This window comes from Eubalaena glacialis, chromosome 3, assembly GCF_028564815.1.
Source record: "Eubalaena glacialis isolate mEubGla1 chromosome 3, mEubGla1.1.hap2.+ XY, whole genome shotgun sequence".
Classification (NCBI taxonomy): domain Eukaryota; kingdom Metazoa; phylum Chordata; class Mammalia; order Artiodactyla; family Balaenidae; genus Eubalaena; species Eubalaena glacialis.
The window spans coordinates 130,402,232-130,427,747 of record NC_083718.1 but is presented as its reverse complement, the minus strand read 5'-3'; the positions used below and the strand labels follow the sequence as shown (position 1 = coordinate 130,427,747).

General features: G+C 36.7%; 1 protein-coding gene across 1 annotated transcript in view; it reads left to right on the top strand.

Annotated features, from left to right (window-relative positions):
- Window positions 1-25,516, top strand: part of TNNI3K (TNNI3 interacting kinase) — a 286,650-nt gene that overhangs the window by 100,601 nt on the left and 160,533 nt on the right. The window contains exons 12-17 of the mRNA XM_061186445.1: window positions 7,599-7,685; window positions 8,259-8,315; window positions 9,266-9,358; window positions 9,445-9,502; window positions 9,629-9,823; window positions 10,559-10,663. Of these exons, the coding sequence (XP_061042428.1) occupies window positions 7,599-7,685; window positions 8,259-8,315; window positions 9,266-9,358; window positions 9,445-9,502; window positions 9,629-9,823; window positions 10,559-10,663 (595 nt within the window). The remainder of the gene's footprint in view (window positions 1-7,598; window positions 7,686-8,258; window positions 8,316-9,265; window positions 9,359-9,444; window positions 9,503-9,628; window positions 9,824-10,558; window positions 10,664-25,516) is intronic.

The following is a 25,516-nucleotide window of genomic DNA, read 5'->3' as shown; positions in this document are numbered from 1 at the left end:
ATTAGGATAATGGTCATCTTCTTTAAACCTCCTAATGAAGCATTTTATCCCTGCCAAACACCACTAGACAAACCCGGAATATATAAAAGCTTGTGTTATTTGGTTGTATATATATTTCTTGTTTATGGCTTAAGTAATACCATTCATTTAAAACTTAAAATTTAAGGACTACAGCAAGATCAAAGAGGTTTTGAAAATCACTAATCAAAATATTAAGCAATTTAAAATCGTTGTTCTAATATGTATAGTTGCATGCAAATATATAACATAATATTTTAAAATTTTAGTACAAATTTGAAAGTCTCTTTACTACAACAGGGTTTTCCTCCTCAGTCATGGAGAAGTATCAAAGATTCTGCGGCCATGGTTTCAAAACATCACACCATCTGACGTGCTGGATCCCTTTACTTGGATATCTGAGGAGTGTATAAAACTCAACAAGTCCAAAATTGAACTTAATATCTTTTTTGTCCTCATCAGTCAGGTTCTTCTACCATATCCCTTATTCATTATGTCATTTAATGGCATTGCCGTTCACTTAGCACCTGAGTCAAAAATCTGGATTGATGCTTGACTACTTTTTTCTCTCTCAACCTCCCTTCCCCCATATCCATTCAATCAAAAAGTCTTGTTATTTTACTTCATACTTATATTTTGAATCCATCCTTTTTTCTTTTTTTTTTTTTTTACTGTCACTGTTTTAATCCATAACCTTATCCTCCTTCTCCTGATCCATTTTAATAGTCTCATAACTACTTTTTTTTTTGTCTTCGGCATCTTTTGATTCCATTTTCTAACTGTAGTCTGAAAGATGTATCCAAGCTGTAAATAGGACCATATCATTCCCCAGCTTAAAATCCTTCACTGACACACTATCACCTTAGGAAAAAAAAGTCTCAGTTTATTATCATGGCATACCCTGTGCCCTTCCTACCTCTCAAACCTCATATCCAGCCCCTCCTGTCACAGGAGTGACCCCACATGCTGCAATCGTCATCACATTCACTAGATCCCTACCATTCACTAGGGGTTCACTCTATGCCAAGCACATTCTACATCACATTATCCCATCAAATCTACACGACAACCCTGTAAGCCAGCATCTGTTTACAAGGTAGTTATGCAAAATTACTCACTCCTCTTCGCATATCATATTATTCCATGCTTCCAAGCCTTTTCTCAAGCAGTCCTTTCTTTCTCTACACCCTCCCACCCTGCCTACCTGACTTCACTTCTTAAATTTCTTAATTCTATTTAACCTTCAAGACTCAGTTTATGGATCCTCTCTTGCAGAAAGTCTCCCCTGACATTCCAGCCTAAAACACACACCCTTTCTTGATGTTTTATTGTGCCATACGCACATTTCTATCTCATGTTGAAATGCTCTCCCCCTAAACTTTTTGAGAACAAACATTTGGGCTGTTAATCTTGATCTTCCAAAAACTTAATTCAATGGCTGATTCCTAATAGCTGCTCAATACACATTTGTTGAAGTGAAATAGAGAATGAGCAGATATTTCAGTCATAACATTCTATTCCATGTCTCACTAAATGGCATCTGATCAGTCATAATATAGTTGATCTTTTCAAGAATACTAATTACCGCTATTCTGTTTTCTCTGTAGGGATTTTTGAAATATCATACGTGTTTTTATTAACTGAACAATCCTAATACTCAAATTAATAGGCAGAAGATTTTAAAGAATATACTAAATACAGCTCCTCTTTCTATTCATTGGAACTGCAAAATTTTTTACTCTGACTAGAATTCTTTTATTCTCCTTTTTTGCTTAATCAACTCATGCTTATCTTTCAAGTTCAGCTTAAAAGACAGTTCCTCAAGGAACTCTTCCCTGACCCCTCCAGCCTATTGTAAAATAACATCGTTATGCACATTCACAGCATCCTCTACCTTTCCTTCCTAGAGCTTGGCTAAATACAATTTTGAGTGAACATTGATATATATATATATTTTTTTTTTTCTTTTCTACTACACAACATTCATTACAAGAGTAAAGAGCATTTCTGTTTCAACATTACACTCTCGTACTTTGTACCATTCATTCATTCATTCAAAAAAAGTGTTATAAACTTAATATGTTCTAGACAGTATACTAGGAACTGAGGTAAAACAGTGAGTGAAACAGACAGTATCTCCCTGTGCTTAAAAAGTTTGCATTTCTAACAGAAACACAGGTCATGAGCAAGATAACAAATGGAAACTATCAGATAATAATAAGTGCTATGAAGAAAATAAAAAGTAAGTAAAAAGTAAAAAGTTGTTAAGTAAAAAGTAAAGTAAAAAGTACAAAGATGGTAAGTAAAAAGTTCAAGGACACTAAAATGGAAAAGTCACAGAGGGCTTCCCCGGGAAGATGTTGTTTGAGCTGGTCTCTAATGGGCACTCAATAAATATTTGTGGAAGGAAAGGGAAGGGACAATAAAGGCAAAATGGGAAGGGAGAAAAAGAGGAAAGAGGAATGTTAAATGGCTTGGTTTGTATATAATGTCCTTTTGGCAAAAGCATTCATCCTTGTGGATTCTTATCTCAAGATGAAGGAGGACTGGTGACATTCTTGTCTGGGCCTGGTGATTAAGGGATAAGAATCATGGGGGAAGCAGGGGGTGTGTTCTCTTTCTTGTGATATCAAAGTAAAGTATCTTTCAGATTTAATTCATGAGAAGATGTAGCAAGTCTGGAATATTTGTTGCCTCTGATTTAATTGTCAGTGAATGGGACCAGGACTGTCAGGAGGAAAATGAGCCATAGAAGTGCAAACATCAGGAGCCATCCTCTGATCTCACTTTTCAATGTTTCTGGAAAGTGGGTTTTTAACATGATGGGGAGGGGGGATAGCAAAATATTGAGCAAAGTCTCATCTATATCATTGCTGTGAGAGGTTTATTTTTTGAGGCACATGTAAAGAATGGCCCAGACTGCTCTTTTGATGACCTGGGCATGTGGTACATACGAGATCAATAAGAATTTCTTGGCTTCCGTAATCGAGATCAAATCTCCATGTTTTCTACTTAATCTCAGACCCACAGGGTATCAGAGTCACAAAGGTCTTAGTACTGGTGTCATTCACCATTAATCTTCAGATCTAGTTCTTAAAATGATTTTCGTAGCAAGCTTTCTTCTGTGTTCTTAAAATAATTTCTCATAGCGATGAACAGCATTCATTGTTTCTAAGATGAAATGGCGGGGACTGAGAGACAACCTTATAGGGAAATAATAAAATTTGTACTTTTTCTTCTTGAATAATTAGGAATCCTCTGTTGTATACATGGCCGTGATGTAGATACTAAATTCTCCATATAACAGCCCTTTGGATGGACTTGTAGCCTTAAGGAACAGCCTAGGTTTTAAAATAAAGAGCTATTCAGAAAGTTTGGGGGGTGGTGTGGAAAATCACTCCAAATGTAAGGAGTAAAGGAACATAAGAAAAAGACAAATGAAAGGGGAAGCATGGCATTTCGGGAATGTAGACAGGACTGGAAGAGCAGGGGGCAGGAAATGAAAGGCCCTTCAAGCCAGCAGGAGTGCCCCATTTGCCAAAACCCTTGGGGGCACTAATGAATAATACTCTGAAAGTACAAATCACTATTCTAACTGCATTAGGCTAGTATCATAGCAACCTCCTATTTGGGTAAAATACTTGGATGTAGATAGTAAATTCTTAGATATGGGAAAACATTTAATTTAATTAGTGGGACTTCGATTATCTCTGGACGTGTTCCATTAGTGTGCCTTGGTTATCTGGGTATATCCATTATCAGGAGTTTGGCTTACAAGTCCATTTAGTGAGTTCCATCAAGGCATTTTTCTGCTTAACCCCTCATAGCCAAGTATCAGGGAGCTGGGTCCTAGTGGTTTTCAAGTTTGTTTGCATACACTTGTAGTTTGTCAGTGCAGTGAGAGCAGAGGAGAATTTCCTATACATGTGTGCCTCAGCCCACAGTTAGCAGGAGGTGGGAAATCAGGCGGAGATGCCTTCCAGAGCCAAGGGGGCCTCTTGGCATTTCCCTGGCAGCCTCATGCTTATCATCAGCCAGAACCCAGGCACTCATTAGGCTCTTGATGAAAAGCATCCTAAAGAAAATGCCAGCAAATTGTGCCACTGCGCTGGCAGGAAATTAAAACTGCTCAGAGCAAATGGAGCCAAGAGAGCTGTTGAGATGAAAGGTAACATCGAGGGTGTGATCACTGACTCACACAGGCCTTCAGGATTCAAGATGTGGCTTTCTGCTTCACTAGGGAAAGCAGGAGGCCCTCTCGGCTGTCAGCCACAGTCAGTCCAACAGAGGGGCTGAGACAGGTGAGGAGGTGGGCTCTGTGAATTAAGCTTTGTTGTACTTGGGTAAATGCTTGTGGTTTGGGTTGTTTTCTTTTCCCAAAGGAGCCTGTCCTAGGAAAAACAGAAATAAGAAAAAAAACTTGTTTTTGATTTGTTTTTCTTGGTCCCAAACACTTAAAGATCAAATTAAGTAAAATAAAAACTCCAAAAGCACCACAGGTCCTGTTAAAGTAGGAGCAGACAGTGTGGATAGGAGCAGATAAAACCTAAGAACCTAAGAATCTAGCAAGGGGACAGATGAAGAGGTGTTTTAATTCCAGAGGAAATTCTTGGTGGTGGTGCTAATTTATCCTGAGGCTCAAATGGCCATTAGCAATGGGGAAGAAAGAAAAGCTGTACCAACATGCAAACAAACCACACTGAGATTTGATTTTCATCACAACTAAAGGTGGTAGGCAGAGCAATGGCCCCCAAAGATGCCCAGGTCCTATTCCCTGGAACCTCTGAGTATGCTGCCTTACATGGCAAATAGCAAAGGGAATTAGGATTGCAGCTGGAATTAAGGCTGATGACTAGCTGACTTTGAGAGAGAGAATATCCTGGATTTTCCAGGTGGGCCCAATGTAATGACAGGGGTCCTTAAATATGGAAGCAGAAACAGAAGCCAGAGTGATACGATGTGAGAAGGACTCAGGCCAGCCGCTGATGGCTTTGAAGATATAGAAAGGGGGCCTCAAGCCAAGAAATGTTGGTGGCCTCTCGAAGCTGGAAAAGGCAAGGAAACTGATGTTCCTCTAGGAGGAATGCAGCCCTGCCAACACCTTGATTTTAGCTCAGTGAGAACCGTGTTGGAATCTGACCTTCAGGACTATAAGATAACAAAGTTGAATTGTTTAGACTGCTAGATTTGTGGTAATTAACAATGGCAGCAACAGAAATTGAATATATTGGTATTTAGAAAATTTATCTGAAGTTGCAAAAATGAGTTTCCAAGTTCGTTTACAATTCTTGAGGCAAAATAGTGAAGCAAGAAAGCAGTGAAAAGCTCCAAAAGGCATATTTATGTGTTAGAACTGTTAGGCATATTACATATATAATCTCACTTAGTCTTTACAGCAGCTTTATGAAGATGCATCATCAGTTGTAATCTGTAAACAAGGATATGTTTGAAAAGTAAAAAGACAAACCATGTCCTTCAATTAATTAAAATCCTCTGGTAGTCCCCCATCTCATCTGCATTAAAATACAAACTCCTTATCCTAACCTATAAAGCTATAAAGCTCCACATCAATAATATCAGAGTGTGGACTGCTGATCAGCATCACCTGGGACTTTGTTAGAAAAGCAACTCTCAGGTCCCACTACAGACCTTTTCAATCAGAATCTCTGAGAGTAGGGCTCAGGAATCTGTAGTTTAACATGCACTCCAGGCGATTCTCATACACACGATAAAATCTGAGAAGCACTACTCCACATGATGTGCACTCACCGACTTCTCCAGCCAAGCCTGGTACCACTCATCCTTGCTTGCGATGCTCCAGCCACACTGGCCATCTTTCATTTTCTGAACATGTCATGCTTTCTCCCATTTGGGGCTCTTTACATTCTCTCTTCCTTCTGACGAGTAGGCTCTTCCTTTAGAAATTTACCTGTTGGCTTATGTCTTTCATGTTTTGAGGTTTCCCTGATTGTGAGCACATGAGAGTCCAGAGAAAGAGTATTGATGGGACTGGTTCCCCATTATTTCATCATAACCTGTGTCTATGATTTGAGAAAATCATAGATCTGCCAGTCATGAATAGAAAGCTATGGATGAAAAGAAAATGGACACTAGTTGTTAACTCCGTAGATTTAAGTTTTGCTACAAGTTTTAACAATCATAGTCACAATTCTTTTTTTTTTTTTTCTTGAGGAATCTGGACTTGGAATGTTACATTTGAAAAAGCTTTTAGTGCTGATAAACATCTTAATCATTTCATCCTATGATCCTGCATGCTCTATTAATTTTAATTCTTTTTTGAAAGCAGGCACAACTCACAGCATATACTCTATACATTAGCTAGGTGTATTCAAACCAGTGTTAACTATGAACCCTTCGTGGTGGATAAGCACTTATACTTTTTCAGTTTCTAAATTTTGCCCTTTTTACAGTGAGTTCTGCTGCATTTCACAAGTTTCTTGGCAGGGTCTTTAAGGTTGACTTTGTTTTCTTCTTGTATAAATTAGCTACAGTAGATTATTTTCACAGTTAAAGCATAAGATAGTATCAAAGTGTTGTTCTATTGAAAATTGTTTCTACTCAGAGGAGCATTTAGCATTTTTATTTTTATATCTTATTTAGCATTTTCACAATTATAAGTCCCTAGAACAATTAACAAACTCCCCAATTTTGGTGGTGTTATGTAATAGAAATTTATTTCTCAGTCATGTAACAGTCCAGGGTGGGCATTTCTGGTCAGTGGATGGCTTTCTCCCCTCCCGTATGGCCTCAGAGCCTTCTGCATCCAACCAGCAGCTAGGGAGAGGAGAGAAGACTCACTTATTTCTTAAAGTCCAGGCCTGGAAGTGATTTCACTTTTGCTTTTATTTACTTGATGGGAATTTGTCACAAGGCCACAATTGGCTGCAAGGGGGATACGGAGTTGTTGTCCCTGGGTGGGCAGCCATTCCCAGTGACAAAATCACTCTGTGAATGGGAACTACAAATATTGGTAGGCAGCCAGCTGTCTCCTGCCACAAAAACCTATGCAAATTATCTTAATGCCCTGTTATACTGCAGTTGCCAGCCAAATGTAATGTTCAGTCACAGCAAATACATCTCTCCTTCCTGGTTACCAAATGTGCTTTTCACCCTTTTAATCGTGCTCTTATTATATACTCCCATAGCACTTGATATGTACTCATTTAGAAATTCTCATCATTTTTATTATTTGTTCAATTACACTAAACTTTCTGAGGGTAGGACCATAGTTGCCTTGTTCATTGCATCCCCCGCACCCAACATAGTGCCTAAAATAGCACATCACATATATCAGTCTTTTTTTGTTAATTGAAGTGTACTTGACTTACAATATTATATTAGTTTCAGGTGTACAACTTAGTGATTCGATACTGTTATACATTACAAAATGATAGTAGAGTTTGAATGAATGAATGAAAGCACTAAATTCCTATTGCAATGTATTACCTCTTAAGATTAATCTTGTTTCAAGCTACCTTGGTTATTTTTCAATTAGGTGGTGAGCTGAATAAATCAAACAAGAATTAAGACCCTTTGTCCTTCTTTGTCTTTTCATAAAGGACATGATGCAATTGTCACACTCCTGAAACATTATAAGAGACCTCAGGATGAATTGCCCTGTAATGAATATTCTCAGCCTGGAGGAGGTACCCCCTTTCTTGTTAATTTTTCATTGTTAGTGCAATATTGTGCCTAAAGGTAAACCTGTGTTTCTATTACCAACATTCTGGGGTTAGGGAGGAGGGCATGTCAGATTAGCTTTATTTTAAGAAGATTTATGTCTGGGTGAGGCTGAAAATAAAGAAGCACCCACTTAGGCTACTTTCTAACTCACCAATCTGCAGTTCCTCCAAGTTTTACATTCCCTAGACTGGATGTTTATGAGGCTGGTGCATGACTGGGAAGGCCTGAGTAAGCTGAGAGCAGTCATTTTCCATTTCAGTAATCTATTAAGACAGGACAGAGAATACTCATATGCAGACACAATTAAATCCACTGGAGTCTGCTAGACCTTGGATTTTTATTTTTAATCATTTTATGTACTCTCTAAATAAACACTTGCTGTACGGTTTCAGTATCTAGAGAAAAACCTAGACTTAAGTTGTAGTCTCACTTGGTGTTCTTAGCAAATTTCTTTTGTCAAGTGCTACTTTTTATAGTGTTTAGCTTTTATGGAAAAAAAATGTTTGCTACCTTTAACTCTATAATTTGATTTCTAGATGGCTCCTATGTGTCTGTTCCATCCCCTTTGGGGAAGATTAAAAGCATGACAAAAGGTATTTTAATATGGGACCGTTGTTATATTTTATTACTAACAATAACTATTGCCTCAAATATGATAACTTTCTATTTTGTTTCATATATTACAAATGACTATTTTGCAAGCATAAACAATATTATTAACAGACCATTCTTTCCATAATTAACCTCATCTGCTATGTTATTTTGCATATGCCCTCTTAGTTCATGAAGGTATAATGGTGAAAATTCCATATGAATATTAAAAGAAGATCAAATTCACATAGACATTTGTATTTTTAATGAAATATAAATTATAAATATTAATATCTTTAAGGAGAATGGGGAAAAGGTTTGTCATAGGGAAAAAAATTGAAAAATAAATTATTTTTCAAAAGATCCCAAATAAGTAATACTTTGGGAACTTTTTTGAATGTATGCTATACACAGAAATTAATACCATTGAATCAGGAAAGTAAAAAATATTCAACTGTACATTTATATTTATTTAGAATTTGAAGTTTTTAAAAATAATTTTTGGTTTTGAATGTTTCTTCTGAATAATTCATATGCTTACTTCCTAATTGGCATCTCTTGAAGGTTTAATTTATGGATATTTGACTAAGCTTTTTGTGACAGGTTGCAGGGATTGACCAGATAAGACTCTTTATATCATGATGTGATATGGACTGTACTCCAGAGTTGCCACATCATACAGACAAGCTAGTGGTTGACCAAATCAGGAATAAACCCTTAGCTCCGATAACAAAGATCGGGTAACAGAGACAGAACTAACGGGCTTTTAATGTAGGGGAATAGAGATCATTTGTGATAAGGTTTTAGTATCTCCAAGTAGTCAATTACAGTTGGAAAATTAAATGTTACTAGGGTATGATGTTTTTGATTAAGTATACATGTGCATGTGTGTGTAAGCATCCACATGTGTGCTTTTTATCTTAAAAAATAAAATAATAATTCCTGTTTGCAGAGAAGGCAGATGTTCTCCTTCTAAGGGCTGGATTGCCTTCACATTTCCATCTTCAGCTCTCAGAAATTGAGTTCCATGAGATTATCGGCTCAGGTAACCTAAGAAAATACTAGTATGTTTTAGTTTAATGAGCTCAGTTTAATAATATGTGTTTACTTGTTTCTCTTAAACAATTTTAGGTTCTTTTGGGAAAGTGTATAAAGGACGATGCAGAAATAAAATAGTGGCTATAAAGCGGTAAGCAAGCAAATGAGAAAATTTAGCATCCAAGTAGAGCAGTAAACTCTGAGAAGCATGTGCATGGCTAGCCCCTTGTTTTGATTCATCTGTTGACTGAAGACTTCCTGTTGCTGTCATTTCCAGTTATCGAGCCAACACCTACTGCTCCAAGTCAGATGTGGATATGTTTTGCCGAGAGGTGTCCATTCTCTGCCGGCTCAATCATCCCTGTGTCATTCAGTTTGTGGGTGCTTGCTTGAATGATCCCAGCCAGTTTGCCATCGTCACTCAGTACATATCAGGGGGTTCTCTATTCTCCCTCCTTCATGAACAGAAGAGGTATGGTCTCTGACTTATCATTTTACATGTCATTGGAATTACAGTTGCAATACCTCATACGCTTTCTGCTTAGGTGAGATTTTACCTTCTGATATCTCTGAGCGCTAGGAAATGTGACATTTTAAAGATGGCTAATAATTTATGCCCAATAATTGTGTTTTAATGACTAGAAAGATTTCTGTGCTTTCTTAACAGGAATTCAGTTTAAGATAACAAATTCAAGGAATTTAAATTAGCAACTGAAGCTTATAATAATTAGGCTAAATTTGACATACCAGTAAAGCAGATATGTCTAAGATCAGAATAAAATAATTACCAGGGGTCACAGTATTTATTTTTTAAAGTTTTAAGAAAGAATAGTCTTGCACAAGTCTAACTTGAATTCACTTCCTAGATCTATGCATACGATAATTAGAATGTGGTTTTTACTCAGTGATTAGATTCCATTTTTATGTTATTACAAAGAAATTAAGTATAAAATTACAAAGATTATAAAATCAAGTTGACTGTTTAAATAAGAGGGGTTGGTATCTGAATTGATCTATAATTAAGCATTATCAGATGTAGAAAAGCTATTTTTCCAAATTTGTAGAATTTTTAGCTTAATGTTCAATCAAGCAAAAATGGCTGAAATTATACAGAATAACAAATCACACACACTACTGATTTCTTTTAGAAAGGTATGGTATTGGCTTTGACCATTTCATCCTCATTAAATCTATTTTTAAATTCTAGGATTCTTGACTTGCAGTCTAAATTAATTATTGCAGTAGATGTTGCCAAAGGTATGGAGTACCTTCACAACTTGACACAGCCAATTATACACCGTGACTTAAACAGGTATTTTTTCCCTCTAAATAATGAACTTGGAATTGTGTAACTCACTAGGAGTCTAAGACAGATTTCAGTGAAGATACATTTTAGATTTATTGCAGAACACAGTTTTCTACTCTGTGGGTAAGGGGACAGGCTACCACAAGCCTAGGGGATAGAAAGGTTTGTCATTGTCTTTTACAGAAATAGAAAGCTGTAAAACTGCCTCTCAGGGACCTTTCAAATCTGTGAAAAATATGCAGAAAGACTATGATCTGTAAGATTCACCAGCTAGCTAGTTCTCAGGCCAGTAAAGTCAGATCAAGGATTGAGATCAATGACCATTATAGAATGTCATGTCTCATACAAAGTCAGGTATTATAGTAGGACCTGTTATAAAATTATCTGAAATGCTACTTTTGTGCTAACATTTTGTTATTTTTCTTAAAATTATAAACTCAGCCAAAACACAGAAGCTCATTTACCTAGTTATCATGTGAAGGTGTTTTCATGTGGAATGGAGACTTGAAACAAATATAGAACTAGAATGTTTTGGTGGTGGAACCCCAAGGGTTTTCTTTTTTTTTTTTAAATAGTGAACGCTTTCTCTAAGCAAAGTCTTAGAGAAAGGCCGATACACAAAAGGAGCAGCTTTAGTTGAAGGCAGAGTATGCAGTGGAGAATTCTGTTCATTTACCATTTCTCACTGCCAAAGAGGGAGATCCTTGGGCTGTCTCTCTGGAATCTCAAATGTGCTAAGGAGAATATCTGGAAAACCACCAATCTGATAAACCACTGGTTTATGAAACAAGCCGGATTATTCAAAATCAATAACTTTCATTTCGTGGTTGCCAGTAAGGTTCAAGTAGATCCCATATATGATCCTTTATACAAAGCCCACAGTTCTAAAACTGCTAAATATTCATTAATTACTCCAGTCATTTGTTCAGTAGCTATTTGGGTATCTGCTATGTTCAAAGCCTTTATACTTGGCACAGTAGAGCCAAGTGAAACTTCCATAGACTCCATTCTCAAGGAGCTTTCCTACTCTAGTAGAGGAGAAAAATACCTAAATATGCTCTAGGTATAAAAATAACAAGTTCTCTTAAGGAAATAGTGAAATATTTTCTATAAAATTTCAGAAAGAAGAATATTAATTACTTGTGAGAAATTTAGAACAACTTTATGGAATAAGTGACCTTCAGGCTTGGCCATAAAGGATGGTTAGAATTTGGAAGAATATCCTAGGCTTAGGGAAGACATGAAAAAAAAAAAAGAGATTAGAAAGTTAAAGGCATGTATAGGAGCACTGAATAGTTTCACTTCAGTAGATGAAATGTACAAATGTAGGTAGTGTATTTAATGTATGAAGAGGACTCTTGGGAAAGAAAAATAAACTGAAACAAGAGCACAGAAATTAGTGAATGCTAGAGTAAGGTAGTTTAGACTTTGTTCTGTAAGCAAGAAGGAGGCACTGAGGATGTTAGAGCAAGGAGTCACTAATTTGGGACTGTAGTATGGAAAGATTAATTCAGCATCTTTTGAAGGGAAACTAGTGAAGCAGTTGTTGCAGTGATCTAGATAAGTAATGAAAAGCAGAAGTTCACTAATGGCAGAGGAAATGAAAGGAAGAGACAGATAGGAGAGATAAAATAAATTAGATATGAAGAGTGGTTGAATCTTAGATATTGGAAGTAAACATATATAGGACTCTATTTATAACTGTTTACTAGTTTTCAAATAAAAGTCATTTCTTCCCTGTTATTTTCTTTACCTCTCTTTTAAAAATATTTATGTTAATAAACATATTTTTTCTTTGGGTGTCAGTAACAATGTTCAGGAAACAGATTTAGGTGATAAATTAGCATAATTCAAACTGGTGATCTGTGAGTTTTAGGAGTATTGTTTCGTTATCCCAACCATCTTTGCATGTGTCATTGAAACAAATGTGCTCACTGAAAGTTTTCTCTTGCTGCAACGCTTCACTTGTGGGGCAACTGAAAGTGTGTTCTGTTGCCCTGTGAGTAAGTGTCAGTTGTTGCCACCAGCTTATAAAGCAGGACCAAAAATATAAATGTTGTTGATTAAAAGTGAAAATAGAACATGCATTATGTAACAGATATAAGGTTATATTTACCATTTTTTCTGTCTCTAATCTAACCTAAATACTTAAATTGTGGCAAAAGTCTTCGATTCTTATGAAACACTATTTCATGGGTGCCTTCAATATAATAGAGTACCAAATTCTTGCGTTTATTATTTGTGGACTATTTTCTACTGCTCTTTAATCTGGTAGCAATAAAACATTCAGTTTTTCAGTTTAATGCAAATGTAGCATGTGTACTGCCCAAGAGTCTAAGTCCTTCTCCTCAGGGTTTATTACTACAATCTGGTTAGGTACATAAAACATATGCCCAGGAAGCAAATTAATTGCCATTTAAGGTGGAAAATGATTAAGGGCCAAAATGATTAATCAGCAATTTTCAAAGGATTTTGAGTAAATTAAAGATCAAGGTAGAATGGAAAGCTTCCTGGAGGATGTAGAGCTAAAATTAGACTTTGAAGGATAGGCATGTATCTTTCCTCAGTCTTTTCATAGCGTACTAATCCTTGTATTTGCACAATGCTTAGAAAGTCCCTCCCATTGAAAGAGGTAGAGGGAAAGATGTACATAATAGAGGGAGGAACTCAGGCATTACATTTGTATTGAAATGACCTGTTTCCATGTTTCTCTCCCCAACTTTTCTGGGCAGGTCAGGGCCTCAGGAACAGCAATCCTGCTCTCTTCATCTCAGATTTCCAAAACTAAACATAGTGTCTTACACAGAGGTGTTCAGTCAGTGCATTTTTAACTGAACCAAATTCTTGAGGCATTTCGATGATTGTCATTTCAGAAAGCAATGGCCTAGTTGGTACAAGTATGACTCCTTGTAGATAGAGTCTAACTTGCCCAATACATTTTATAGTTCTAAAAGAAAGAAGTTGTTTGAGCTTACAGATCAGCCCACAGAGAGGCGACACTTCTATCTTTGGTTTTGTGGTTGTTAATTTATTTGAGTGAAAGGAAAACACTTTGCCTTTTCCCTTATAAGTTTCTTACCATATAAATCAAGGAATGCTTAAGGAAGTGGTTCTTTCCAATGATGATGATGAGAATTTATTCAGTGCTTACAATGTGAAAAACCTCTGCTAAGCCCTTATTATGTATGCTCTCATTTAATTTCACAGCAATCCTATAATACAGTTATTACTATGTCCATTTTACTGTAAGGAAACTGACTAAAGATATTAAGCCCACAGCCACACGCTTATAGCTATATTATGCTGACGCAACCACAACAGCAAAACCAAGTCAGTACAGAGAGATAGGAGGAGGCTGGGTGATATTGGATGAGCATCAGCCATGTTGATCAACCTTGCTCTTTGCACTTCAGTCCTATAGGCGTAATTCCTGTGACCCAAACCATTTCTCATACCGTCTCCTTGTGCTTCTGTGTTTCTGCTTTATTTCTTCTTCTACACCCCATGTTCTGCTAGTACGGAGCAGAAGTTGCATATGAGTCATACGGATATGTCTTCTTTGGCCCATAATGTTTAAATATTTTTAAATGTGTAGCTTTAGGCAGGAAGGTACTTTTCAATTTGTCATAGACCCCACCACCTACCAACTTACCAGGTTATACCTGGTCCAATTTATATGCTCATTTTGTGGCACTGGAGCTTACAAAACATGGTTTACAGCTAAACATTTCAATGTTTTTTACTTAATACTAGCAGCTATCTGTGTTTTCTTGGTAAAGTGCATTTTCCAAATTTTTTGATGTTGAAACCAAACATCACTGCAAACATCAAATAAATGGTCTTTTCTGTATTTAAATAAATAATATATCAGCACTGTAATCAATGAAACAGTGATGTTTCCAGCAGAGTGGCCATGGCACTCCCAAGAGAGATATATATGAAAGCATCCTGTAAACTGTGAAGCACTATACAAATGCCAGTTGTTATTGTGATTAATCCCTCACTTGTTCCTTTATAGGTCAAGAATGTGGATGGAAAAACACTCCACAGTATTCTCATCCATACAGATATTTATTTTTATATAACACAACTAATTAATTGGGGGTCCAGGTCTAGATCTGAGGGCTGTTTTTGAGTGTCAGCTTATTTGAGTGACTATAAAGGAAAATAATTAGTGATAATTGAAAAACAGCCAACTTGCTGATGACAAATGACAGATAATTTTAAATGACAATGCTAGTAAAGGCTAAAAGAATTTTAATTTTGAAGGTGGATTTAACTAACTTAGTGAAGATTTCAGAAGGTATTAAAGAAAAAATTGATTAAAAATTTTAATAATTCTTTTAAGTTGATGTATGTGTTTGCCTTTCAGTTGAATACAAAATATAAAAACCCTGCATTTTTTTAAAAAACAGCAATCAAGTACAAATTAACAAATTATTAATTGTTTTTCTGTTACCTAACTATTAGGTAAAATTGTATTCCTTGATTCACATAGATTATACAGTTCGCTCTCAGCTATTCCTTTCGCTTGTGACTTTTCTAATAAGTGATTATACAGAAGGAATTTAGCATTCACTGGCAAATACCATCCTGCAAAGAATTCTGAATACTTGAATGCAGGCCAATTAATTGATTACATTGCAATATTTATAGTAAGTCTTAAAAGAGAACCCTTGAAACTCATGAAATTCTTCACAACTCTACTTTTGTAAATCTCTAGTATAAAACCAGTCACAAGTGACATTTTTAATTTTGTCCGTTTTTTTCATTTATTTCCACTTTAAAATTAAGTGAATTAATTAATTAATATAAAATATTTGAATGGTTGATATGAGCCAGAGTCTACGCTATGCCTGGAGGAACAGCTGAGGATGACAGACCGTAGCCCCTCTCCAGCAGAGCTTAGATCCTAAGTATTATTTCCCAGTCATAAGAATCATCTGGGGGCCCTCATTTAAAAAAAAAATCAAAAACTCCTTCCTGAAAGGCACAGATTGAGAATGTCCTAAATTGGACCTGAGAATCTATATTTTTAAACAAGATTACCAGCTAATTCTTATAATCAAGCAAGGAGAGAAAACATTGTTCTAGTTGGAGTGGTTTTCACATTTGGCTACACATTAGAATCTCTAGGAAAACTTTAAGAAAACCCTGATACGACTTAAATCAGAATCTCAGAGTTGGGGCCCAGGTGTCATATTTTTAGAGAGCAATACAGGTGATTCCAATATACAGGCAGCATTGGGAACTACCTTCTAGTCTAATACCAATTACTCCTCTTAACCATTTGCTATACAATCTCATCCTTCTCTTCTTCCAGGGTGGAGTGGGAATACTTGGAAATCAAGTCACAATGTAATTCCAAATGTTTTGTGAATCATTGCCTTAAATACAATATAATCATTCATTCATTCACTCAATAACTAGCGCATAAGACAGATCCACATGCTCATGATACCTATGGCACAGAGTAGGTTCCAAGATCCAGCAGTTTCCATGGGAGTTGTGCTATGTATACTAAAGCATTCTTGAGCATCTAATTTATAATTCATACTTAATATTAGAAAAGTTCCCAGGAGTGTAGAATCTTCATAAGCAGCCAAACAGAAGTAAAAGTTTCAATATTAGACAACTGAAGTGCACGCAGTTCATACGAGTATTCAAGGCTATAAAACCCTGGAAGAATATAGACCTATGTATAGTAAATCAATACACGCATATATAGAGAAAGACTCACATAAATGTATATGTGAATATCATACATCAATGCACATATAAGCATGCACATTTTCATGTTTTTGTAATGCTTCCATTCTTTCTCATCTGCAGTTCTGAAGAAATTAAGCCCTATGGAAAATGATTTGAGAGAGATTTTTCTCAATTCTCCCAAGGATGAGACTAGCTGTTACCATTTGGGATTCATAGAGAAGTTAATTCATTACGTACAAGGGATGCCTTGGGGCTTAGGGCCTGAGGGCTTAAGGGGTGCCTAATTATGAAATGTCTATATCCAAAACTGTAAGATGACTTCAGATTTTCAAAATTAAAAAAAAAAATTTTAAGTAATCAGTTTCAATCTGTGTCAATTTCATTACTACTATGAGTAATGAGGGAAAAAAACTAAGCTATACAGCTTTCCAAGATGAAATTTGGATTTGTTTGGCTCAGTTATCTGCTGCAATAACAGACCTCAAAATGTATAATGGTTCAAAAACAATAGAAGTTTGTGTCTTGATTGTGTGAATTAACAGGTGGTTGTGGTGGTCCCTTACCCATGAAGTTGTTCAGGACCCATTTTCAGCATGTTGCATCTAGGGTCTCCTTGGGGATCATCTCTATTCAAGTGAGCATAAATGGGACAAGAATATGTGAGACGTGCATGAAATGCTTTGTGGGCCAGGCATTAGAGTGGCATATGTCACTTTCAGTCACATCTCATTGGCTAGAGCTCAAATAGCCATGCCTGACTGCAAGGAGTACTGGGAAATGTAGTCCAGCTGTGTGCCCAGAAGAGGAAATGAGTTTTGGTAGGCAGCCAGCAGTCTGGGTTACATTCGCCTTATTTGCACTAGTGATAACAGGTACTAGGGTTTGGGTAGAAGGGTGATCTAGATTTGCCTGAATTAGTTGCACAAACATAATGTCAACTGCATACTAAATATTTTTAGTTTATAAACACATTTTCACAATGTATAAACTAATACCACTAATTGGGAGATGTGGTGTAAGCTACTCAGTAAAGCATATTATATATAAATTAATTTTGAAATAATTCTCATTCACTTTTTTTGTTACATTAAAAACATGAGAATAGCTTTGGGAATGTGGGGACATGTGTCCCTGAACCTAAACATGGTTCAAGAGTAAAAAACATCTACTGTAATAAGATATAATAGTATGAAATAGGCTATATAAATTCAAAAACATCTCACAGTTCCATTTGCTCTATGTCAATGAAAACACATATACACATTTTTCTTTAAAAGTGAAAATTAAAACACAGACTCTGATCACTCTACTTATAGAACCTTATTATACCATATCCATCTGAAAGGGTTCCTCAGACATTTAATTCTACAAATTAATCCTATTTGCAAGGCTTCCCTGGTGGCGCAGTGGTTAAGAATCCACCTGCCAATGCAGGGGACACGTTTGAGCCCTGGTCCGGGAAGATCCCACATGCCGCGGAGCAACTAAGCCCGTGCACCACAACTACTGAGCCTGAGCTCTAGAGCCCGCGAGCCACAACTACTGAGCCCGTATGCCACAACTACTGAAGCCTGCGTGCCTAGAACCCGTGCTCCGCAACAAGAGAAGCCCACGTACCGCAAGGGAGAGTAGCCCCCGCTTGCCGCTACTAGAGAAAGCCCGTGCGCGGCAACGAAGACCCAACACAGCCAAAAATAAAATTAAGTAATTTTTTAAAAATCCTATTTGCAAGCTCCACTCAGGTGTCGATATTCAGTCACATTTTCCATTCCCATTTCTGACATGCTTAAAGTCAGTCTGTCTGTCCTCAGCTCCCTGAAGCTCCAGATGAAGCAGACAGTTCCCTCTGACTCTCAAGTTCCTACCTGGTATTTAAATAGAAATTCACTGTCCAGCTCATCCTCCTCTTCTCTGATAGTAGATCCACCCCTGCCCTCTAACCTGATTCCCACAGTTCCCAGAGGGCCAGATGTGTCCCAAACATTCTCAATACATTTCATTTTGGTTCCTCATCCTGAACCAAAATAGCAGTCCCCCCTCCTTACTCTATCCTATAATGTCCCTTAGTCCTGAGTTGTGCTTTCTTTGTACTCCTGTGGAAATAGCTAAAGTTTCCTCCCAGGCCCAGTTAAAATGTTCTTCGTCTCTCAGCTGCCTCCATTAGAATGTCTGGTTTAATTTTGGCTGCATCCACTAATTCTAAAAATAGTGCCCCTACTTGACACCTCATTAAGTAAATTCCCTTAGACACATACTCCCTTTAAATTAAAACAGGTATATTTAAATCAGAGGATAGCTCCTTCATTCTGCCCACACTATCATATTGCTAACACAGACCTGGTCAAACCTGCCATCTTTCGCTGTAACTTCCGTCAGAATCTTTGCCTCAATCCTCCCAGTTAGACACATCCCTGAATCTCACATCTTAGAGGTGGATTCTAAGCCACACTATGCCATTTGACACCGTACACAAGATTATGTGTGTGTACAAAATAAATGTATCTGTGTGTAAAGGGAACATAGAAAGTCAGGGTTTGGCCAAAAACAGGAATTCTGTGATACCAAAATTCACCTTTGATTTGACATAAAAATGCTACTAGTCCGCACTGGAACCTGGCCTTAGACTTTCTTACACCCATGCTTTTTGTGGTGAAGTGGTTCAGTCTGCTGCCTCTTTCTTCAGTACAACACGGCCATACCCTGGGAATTCCCAGAGCCAGAGACAGGAGTGCTTTCCCTGTGGCAGGGTTACCTTCTGTCACCCCAGGGTGGAGCTTGGAGGCGAAGGGATGCACCTTTTGACCCGCCAAAACCTTTCCAGTGCTTCCCTATGACTGGCAGTGAACTTGCTGGCCTGCAATTTTCTAGTGTTGCTGGTTCCTCACATTGCCATTTTCCATCCTTTGGGGATATGGCCTGTATAGAGTCAGCTTTTGAGAATGTCAACAAAGGCTTTTCTCTGTTCGGTCTTGTTTCTTCTCTGCTCTCATTTCTTGGGAGGCACTGTGAGTGCCCCTCTTGGCACCATGTCAATTTCCTAAGCAGCTAACCTTTCAATAATGATATTAATGTCACCTTGTGGTTATCTGTGCAATTCTCAGTTCATCATTTTCAATCTTTGCTTGCTGAGATTCATTTATGTTGTTATGTTCTTCAGATCCTGGAGTTTATAATAGAGAGCAGCCTGACTCGGGGCCCAGAGCCAGAATTGCTAGCTAATAAATGAGGAACAATCTTAATAGGTAGATATTTTTCCATTGATTGAATTTCAATAGCTCTACCTTTAATTTGGCCTAGAAAAAGAGATGCAGAAAATTATAAATTTTCTTGCCTTGCTTAATATTTTCTGTCTCAAAATCCTCCTTGTCAGCCTTGTGAGGAAGCAACTCTTCCAATGATGTTAGTCTTCTTTTGACTTGCAGCATGAACAGTTCCGGGAATCTGTGTTGGTGTGGGTTACCACCCTATTCGAAGGCCACAGGATGAACCAATTGAGATTGCAGGCTACGGAACCAGACCATGCCGAGTTCAAATACCAGCTGTGTTACAGCTTACCTGTGTCCTTGGGCCATTTGTTTAAATACCAGTTTCCTAATTTGCAAGATGGCAATAATAATACTTACTTTATAGGGTTTAAATGAGAAAATGCATTAGATATTATTGTCATTATTTTTCTTAAGGAATATTTTCACTACTTAATATTCTTGAATGCCCAAGTTTCTTTACTGAATTAAATATTTCTAAGGACCTGTCTCCCCTTTTGATTGTAGTACCACAAACTTTGTTTATAATATCTCAGATGGCTAGTTTCTTCTTGTCATGAAGATGTAAGAGCTAACTGGATTGTTTGACTGAGGATCTCATATATATATATATATATATATATATATATATATATATAAAGATGGGCCAGGGAATTCTAATCCTGTATTACTTTCTTCACTGAGACCTCTCCATCCCATCATGGTTTAAACTTGCAACAGGGATTCAGTTTGACAGTCCCATTGGGTTGATGCAGATCTAGAACAGAATTTGGATAAAAACATAGCTGAGGGTTGACAGGATTATTTGATTATTCAAGATCCTTCTCAGTGATTGTTCTTCCTAGGGCTCATTCACAAAACTGAAGCATACAATTTAAACATCTGCCATTCAATCATTCAACAGTCATTTGTTGGGAACACAATGGCAGAGAAGGGGAAGCATCATCAAAGGCACATACCAGAGTTCATGCCAGGAAAAAATGTCAAGTAGGAGAAGCCCTAGTTTTGCAGAGATGTATGGAGCATCTGTGTAGTTAGGCATCTTTCCTTCCCTATGCCCCGTTAGCTCACCGGGCTACTCAACTGAGATATTGTCCTTCTTACTCTAAGGAGCAGGGGGGGGATGTTTTCAAAGTTAACACTGAGAAGGTTGCCCCCTGCTCTTCTTTCAATAGTCAAAGAAAAGAAAGAATTCATCCCGTCACACCCTCTTGATTCCCAAAAGACAGTCATCTTTCTCATTTCTATTTCTGTTCTCATGTGTCACTGTTATTATGTCACTTGACTTCTTTCTGCCTCAGGTTCCTCATTTGCAAATGGAGATAATGGTGTCTATGTCTAACTTCACAGAGATATCCTTGCAGTTAATAGGGGTGTCAGGGCAAAAGTACATGGAGCACGTTAGAGAAAGACTCTGCAAGAGAAATCAGTATATCATTTTTATTAAGCACATGGAAATGAGTTGCCAGAAAGTCTCAGAATAAGGTTCATTTTGCATCCAACTGCTGGATCTCTACTATTTGTAGAGTAGTCTGGATTATCTTCCTTCCACTGAGGGTGAAATGTGTTGTGGTTATTAAATGGTATGGGAGACAACACACTTCTTTTCTGAAAGGCTGACTATTACCTTGAACAGCATGGAGAAAAGAGCATGTGAGCCTCACAGAATGATTAGAACTCTTTAATCCTAGAGGGATGGTCTTTGTATCAATTACATTTTAAGCCTTGTATGTGAAGAATGTATTCTCAGTCACTAAATCCTCTTTTAATGGCTTTAACAACCTACAGAAAGTTAGTGAAAAGCATGCCTGGTGCCATAGACGAAACAGTGTTAGAGCATTGATGATGTCTGGCTTCTTTTCTTTGGGGAGGGAAATCCCCTTCTAAATTCTTAAAATAGCAGTTGGCTTTCATTAAATCTATTCAGAGTTAAGGGTCTGAGGATCTTGAGTGACCCCTTTCTTTGGGAACGGAGCACATTTTAACGGGCTTTTTCCTGTCTGTGGTCCCTGAAAGATTTAGCTGCTGGCAGGCCTCCTGAATTGCTGGGATTTGTAAAGGAAAGGATTGATTACATGCTTCATCTAATTCTTTCTCTTTCTTTAATTTCTTTTTTCCCATTTCATACAAAGAATGAGAAAGATATTCTGAGTTTCCTCCTATTGAGATATGGTTGGCCTTTAGGGCAGACATTTTAGCACTGAACTTTTATTAACCTCTTCTGGGTTTGACAAAGTTTCTTTATTTTTTTGCTTCCTAAATATGAGGCTAAAGAGCTTCTATTTACCAAGCCTGTTCCCCAGCATTGTAAGCAGTAGGGAGAAAAAGGTTTGGGGGTTTTTTCTTTTGTTTTATTTTGTCTTTCTGTTTTTTGTTTGTTTGTTTTTTGTTTTGGGGTGGTTTTTTGTTTTTTGTTTTTTGTTTTTGTCTTTATCCACTGAATTGCATCTATATTCTCTATCTGAAAAGGTAAATTTAATATAGGGCTTAACACACACTATTCATTCTGATGAAAACGCCCACCCCACCATACCTTCTTCCCTTCTTCCCCTCAGTGTCCCTTCTCTCCCCTCCTCCAATATCACTTTTCTCCTGGCTAATTCCTACTCCTTCTTCCAGGAAGTGCTCCTAGGTGTTCCTACAGCACACCATGCTCTTACTTATCTCAGGATAGCACTCTTAAAATTGCTCATGTATTTGAATATATTCCCTGCTATACACTCAGGACAGGGGCTGTGGATTTTATTCCCAAATGCTTATCACAGTGACTGGGCCCTAATAAAAATTCAAGTAATATTTGTCAAATGCATAATGAATTAATAACATTTTAAGGAATATGAGAGTATCATATATTAATGTTTATTTGTGCCAGGCATTGAGCTCAATATTTCCAGGCATTGGCTTATTAAATACTCATAACTCTGTATGATAGCTTTTTAAAAAAGATAAAGTATAGAAAGGCTTAAAAACACTAAGCAAACTATCAAGGTAATACAGCTAGTAAGTGACAGACTAAGGTTATTCCCCATACTATATACTCATATAGTCCAAAACATAGAGATATATAGTCATTTAGTCCCACAAACCAGGAGCAGCTCTGACTGAACAGCTAAGCAATATTTGAAAGATTGCCTTACCAAGGGAGGTGTAGTTTATAGAATTCATAACAGAAATGAGAAGGTAGTTTTTACTTAATATTGAACAATTCAGTAGCATTTAATAATATGAAAGTCCTTCTTTTGCTCAATTAAGACTGCTCTCCCACAGGTCACTTCCCTGGCTGTTTTGTGCTGCAGATAATTATTTGTATGCTAGTCACTAAAGCTTGTCCAAAGAAACAGTGAAGACTGTAAGAAAAGAAAATGTAATCAGCTTTTTGACTGCTCTGATTTTCTAATTTACACAGGTGAAAAGTTAGCCAAACAAGCTGGTTTTGCAATATAGATATAGCCCAAGACTATCTGATGATTCCTAAGAAAAATACAATCCCGAAATTCTAGTAATTTCTAGTCACTACTGACCATGTAGATTTGAACCAATACCTGCTTTTTCTGAATTGATTGATTTTCCTTCTCAAAGGCAACATTTTATTTTCTAACCTGCAGCATTTCTATGCCTGACTGGAATATTTTTGCATTTGATTAATGTTTTCATTTGACTTTCAATGAGGTATCAAAACAGTTTGGCTTGTCACAGTCAAATTATTTAAATATCCTCTGAAAAGAGTATGTGGGAACTAAAATCAGATTCATGTGAACCTGAAAAACCAGTGGCAACATTTCCTGAACTTGTTATATTTTTAATGTCTAAATTAATCATTTCACAATTTTGCTTTATGTTGACACTCGGCTTCTTAAATACAGTGATTATTGGATGCCTTAATGGAAAAGTTTTAATTTTTAACTGACCCAGAAGTTATTTTCTGGCAAGGATTTGTGTTCCTTTTTTAAATATTCCCTGTAATTTCAACAGCACAAATATACTATGCCATCTACTTATATTAAGATTTTCCCCCCCTTTTTTTTAACACAAATACCTAAGTTATCCTTTTCATGTCTTAGTTACTTTTTACTCCTAATTGATCAGAATTATCCCAAATATGGACTTAAATATGGTCAGCATTCTCTGTCTACATTCACTTTATTCCATGTGAAAGAAGGCAACATTAAAGAGTACCTACCATAAGATTTCATTTACATACAATTTTAGAAAATGCAAACTAATCTCCAGTGTCAAAAAAGCAGATCAGTGGTTATGTAGGGCTGAGTTGAGAGAGGAAGGAACTATATACAAGGGGAGTGAGGAATTCTGTTGAGGTGACAGAAATGTTTTGTATCTTGATTGAGACAGTGGTTTCACAGGAGTATATGTCTCTTAAAACTCACTGAATTGTTGTCTCTAAATAGATGAGTTCTTCCTTCTAATGTGAATACAAATGAATTGTCTAATGTAAGTAGTAAATATTAAGTGAAATCCTTAAAAAGAGATAGGCAAAGTAATATGAATTTTACCTTTCTAATCATGAACAAAAGGTATTTATTTGCTCTTCTTAAAACCGTAAAAAGGAGAAACAAACATTTGCCAAATAATCTCACTGAGGATATCAAAACCAATTCTAGCTAGAGAAGAAGAATCAACATAACTGGACTGGAAGAAAAAAGGTTTACTCAGATGCCGTCACTGAATAGAAATCTGTATCACACTAAGGTCAAGTTAGCTGTCTGCAAATGTTAGCGTTCAGTCAAAGGACCGTAGACATTGACAGGAAGGGAGATGAGAGAGTGTCTTTGAGACTATGCACTTACCTTCTATTTACTCTTGCTGGTTCTGGTCTGATGCAAATGATATTCAGTACCAGAATTTACTTCTCAGCCAAATGTGAAAGTGCATATATTGAATGGCAAAGAAAAGGCCCAGAGTATTTATATGTCATCAAAAAACTGATGGGATGAAGAAATTAGATCTCAAAAATTGCAAACTGGCAGATACAACATCTGGAAAGAAAAGAACTACCCTGATATCACTAAGTTGATTAAAAGCAATGTGCTGCTAGATATGCAGCATGAAACTGTGGATCATGTGGATGCAGCCTGAATGGCTTTTTCAGTTTTCAAAATGTCATTTATGAGAGAAGACATCTAAAGTATCTAATGAAAATTGATGCTGTGATTCAGGAAAGATACAATGAAAGAATTAATTTACAATCAAGATCATCGAAGTGAGATTGCATAAGCAACATAACTCATGTGCAAGAAATATAAAATCAGATTTCTTCAAAATTAGAATTGTAAAGCACTTCTGTAATAAGTGTCGACAAATGAAAAAGTATATGTCAAATAACTGGTCTGTGAAAAATGTTCTCATTTGCACTCTGATCTAAGGTAAGTATAGCCCAAATTCAGAAAATTGAATTGGACAATTCAGAATTAGTTGGGACAAGGGCATGAGCAATGTGAATGTTTAAGCTTCAACAATAAACACAATGAAGGTGTGATAAACTGAATCTTCTCTTTATGACTATAAATGACTCAGAAATGTATAGTTCAGATGGTTCTCATTTGAGCAATAGTTCATTTAGTTTGCTAAACGTAGCTGGATACTAAGCTTCTTTACTCATTTTCAGGGCAAGGCAGATTTAGCCACTTCAGAGAGCCATTTGTTTACTTGAAAATGTTAAAATTTCTATAAGTAAGTTACACAGTATGTATCAACTATATATATTATTCTAATTTAGCAAATACATTTAACAAATAGTTTTTGCTACAAAAACAAACAAGCACTAAAGGAAGCTGGAATTGTCTAGCTTCAAAGTCTTACCTCTTTTGGTCAAATGTCTCAACAATTAGAGATTACAAATACCTTATTTTATATATTTTTTATTTTT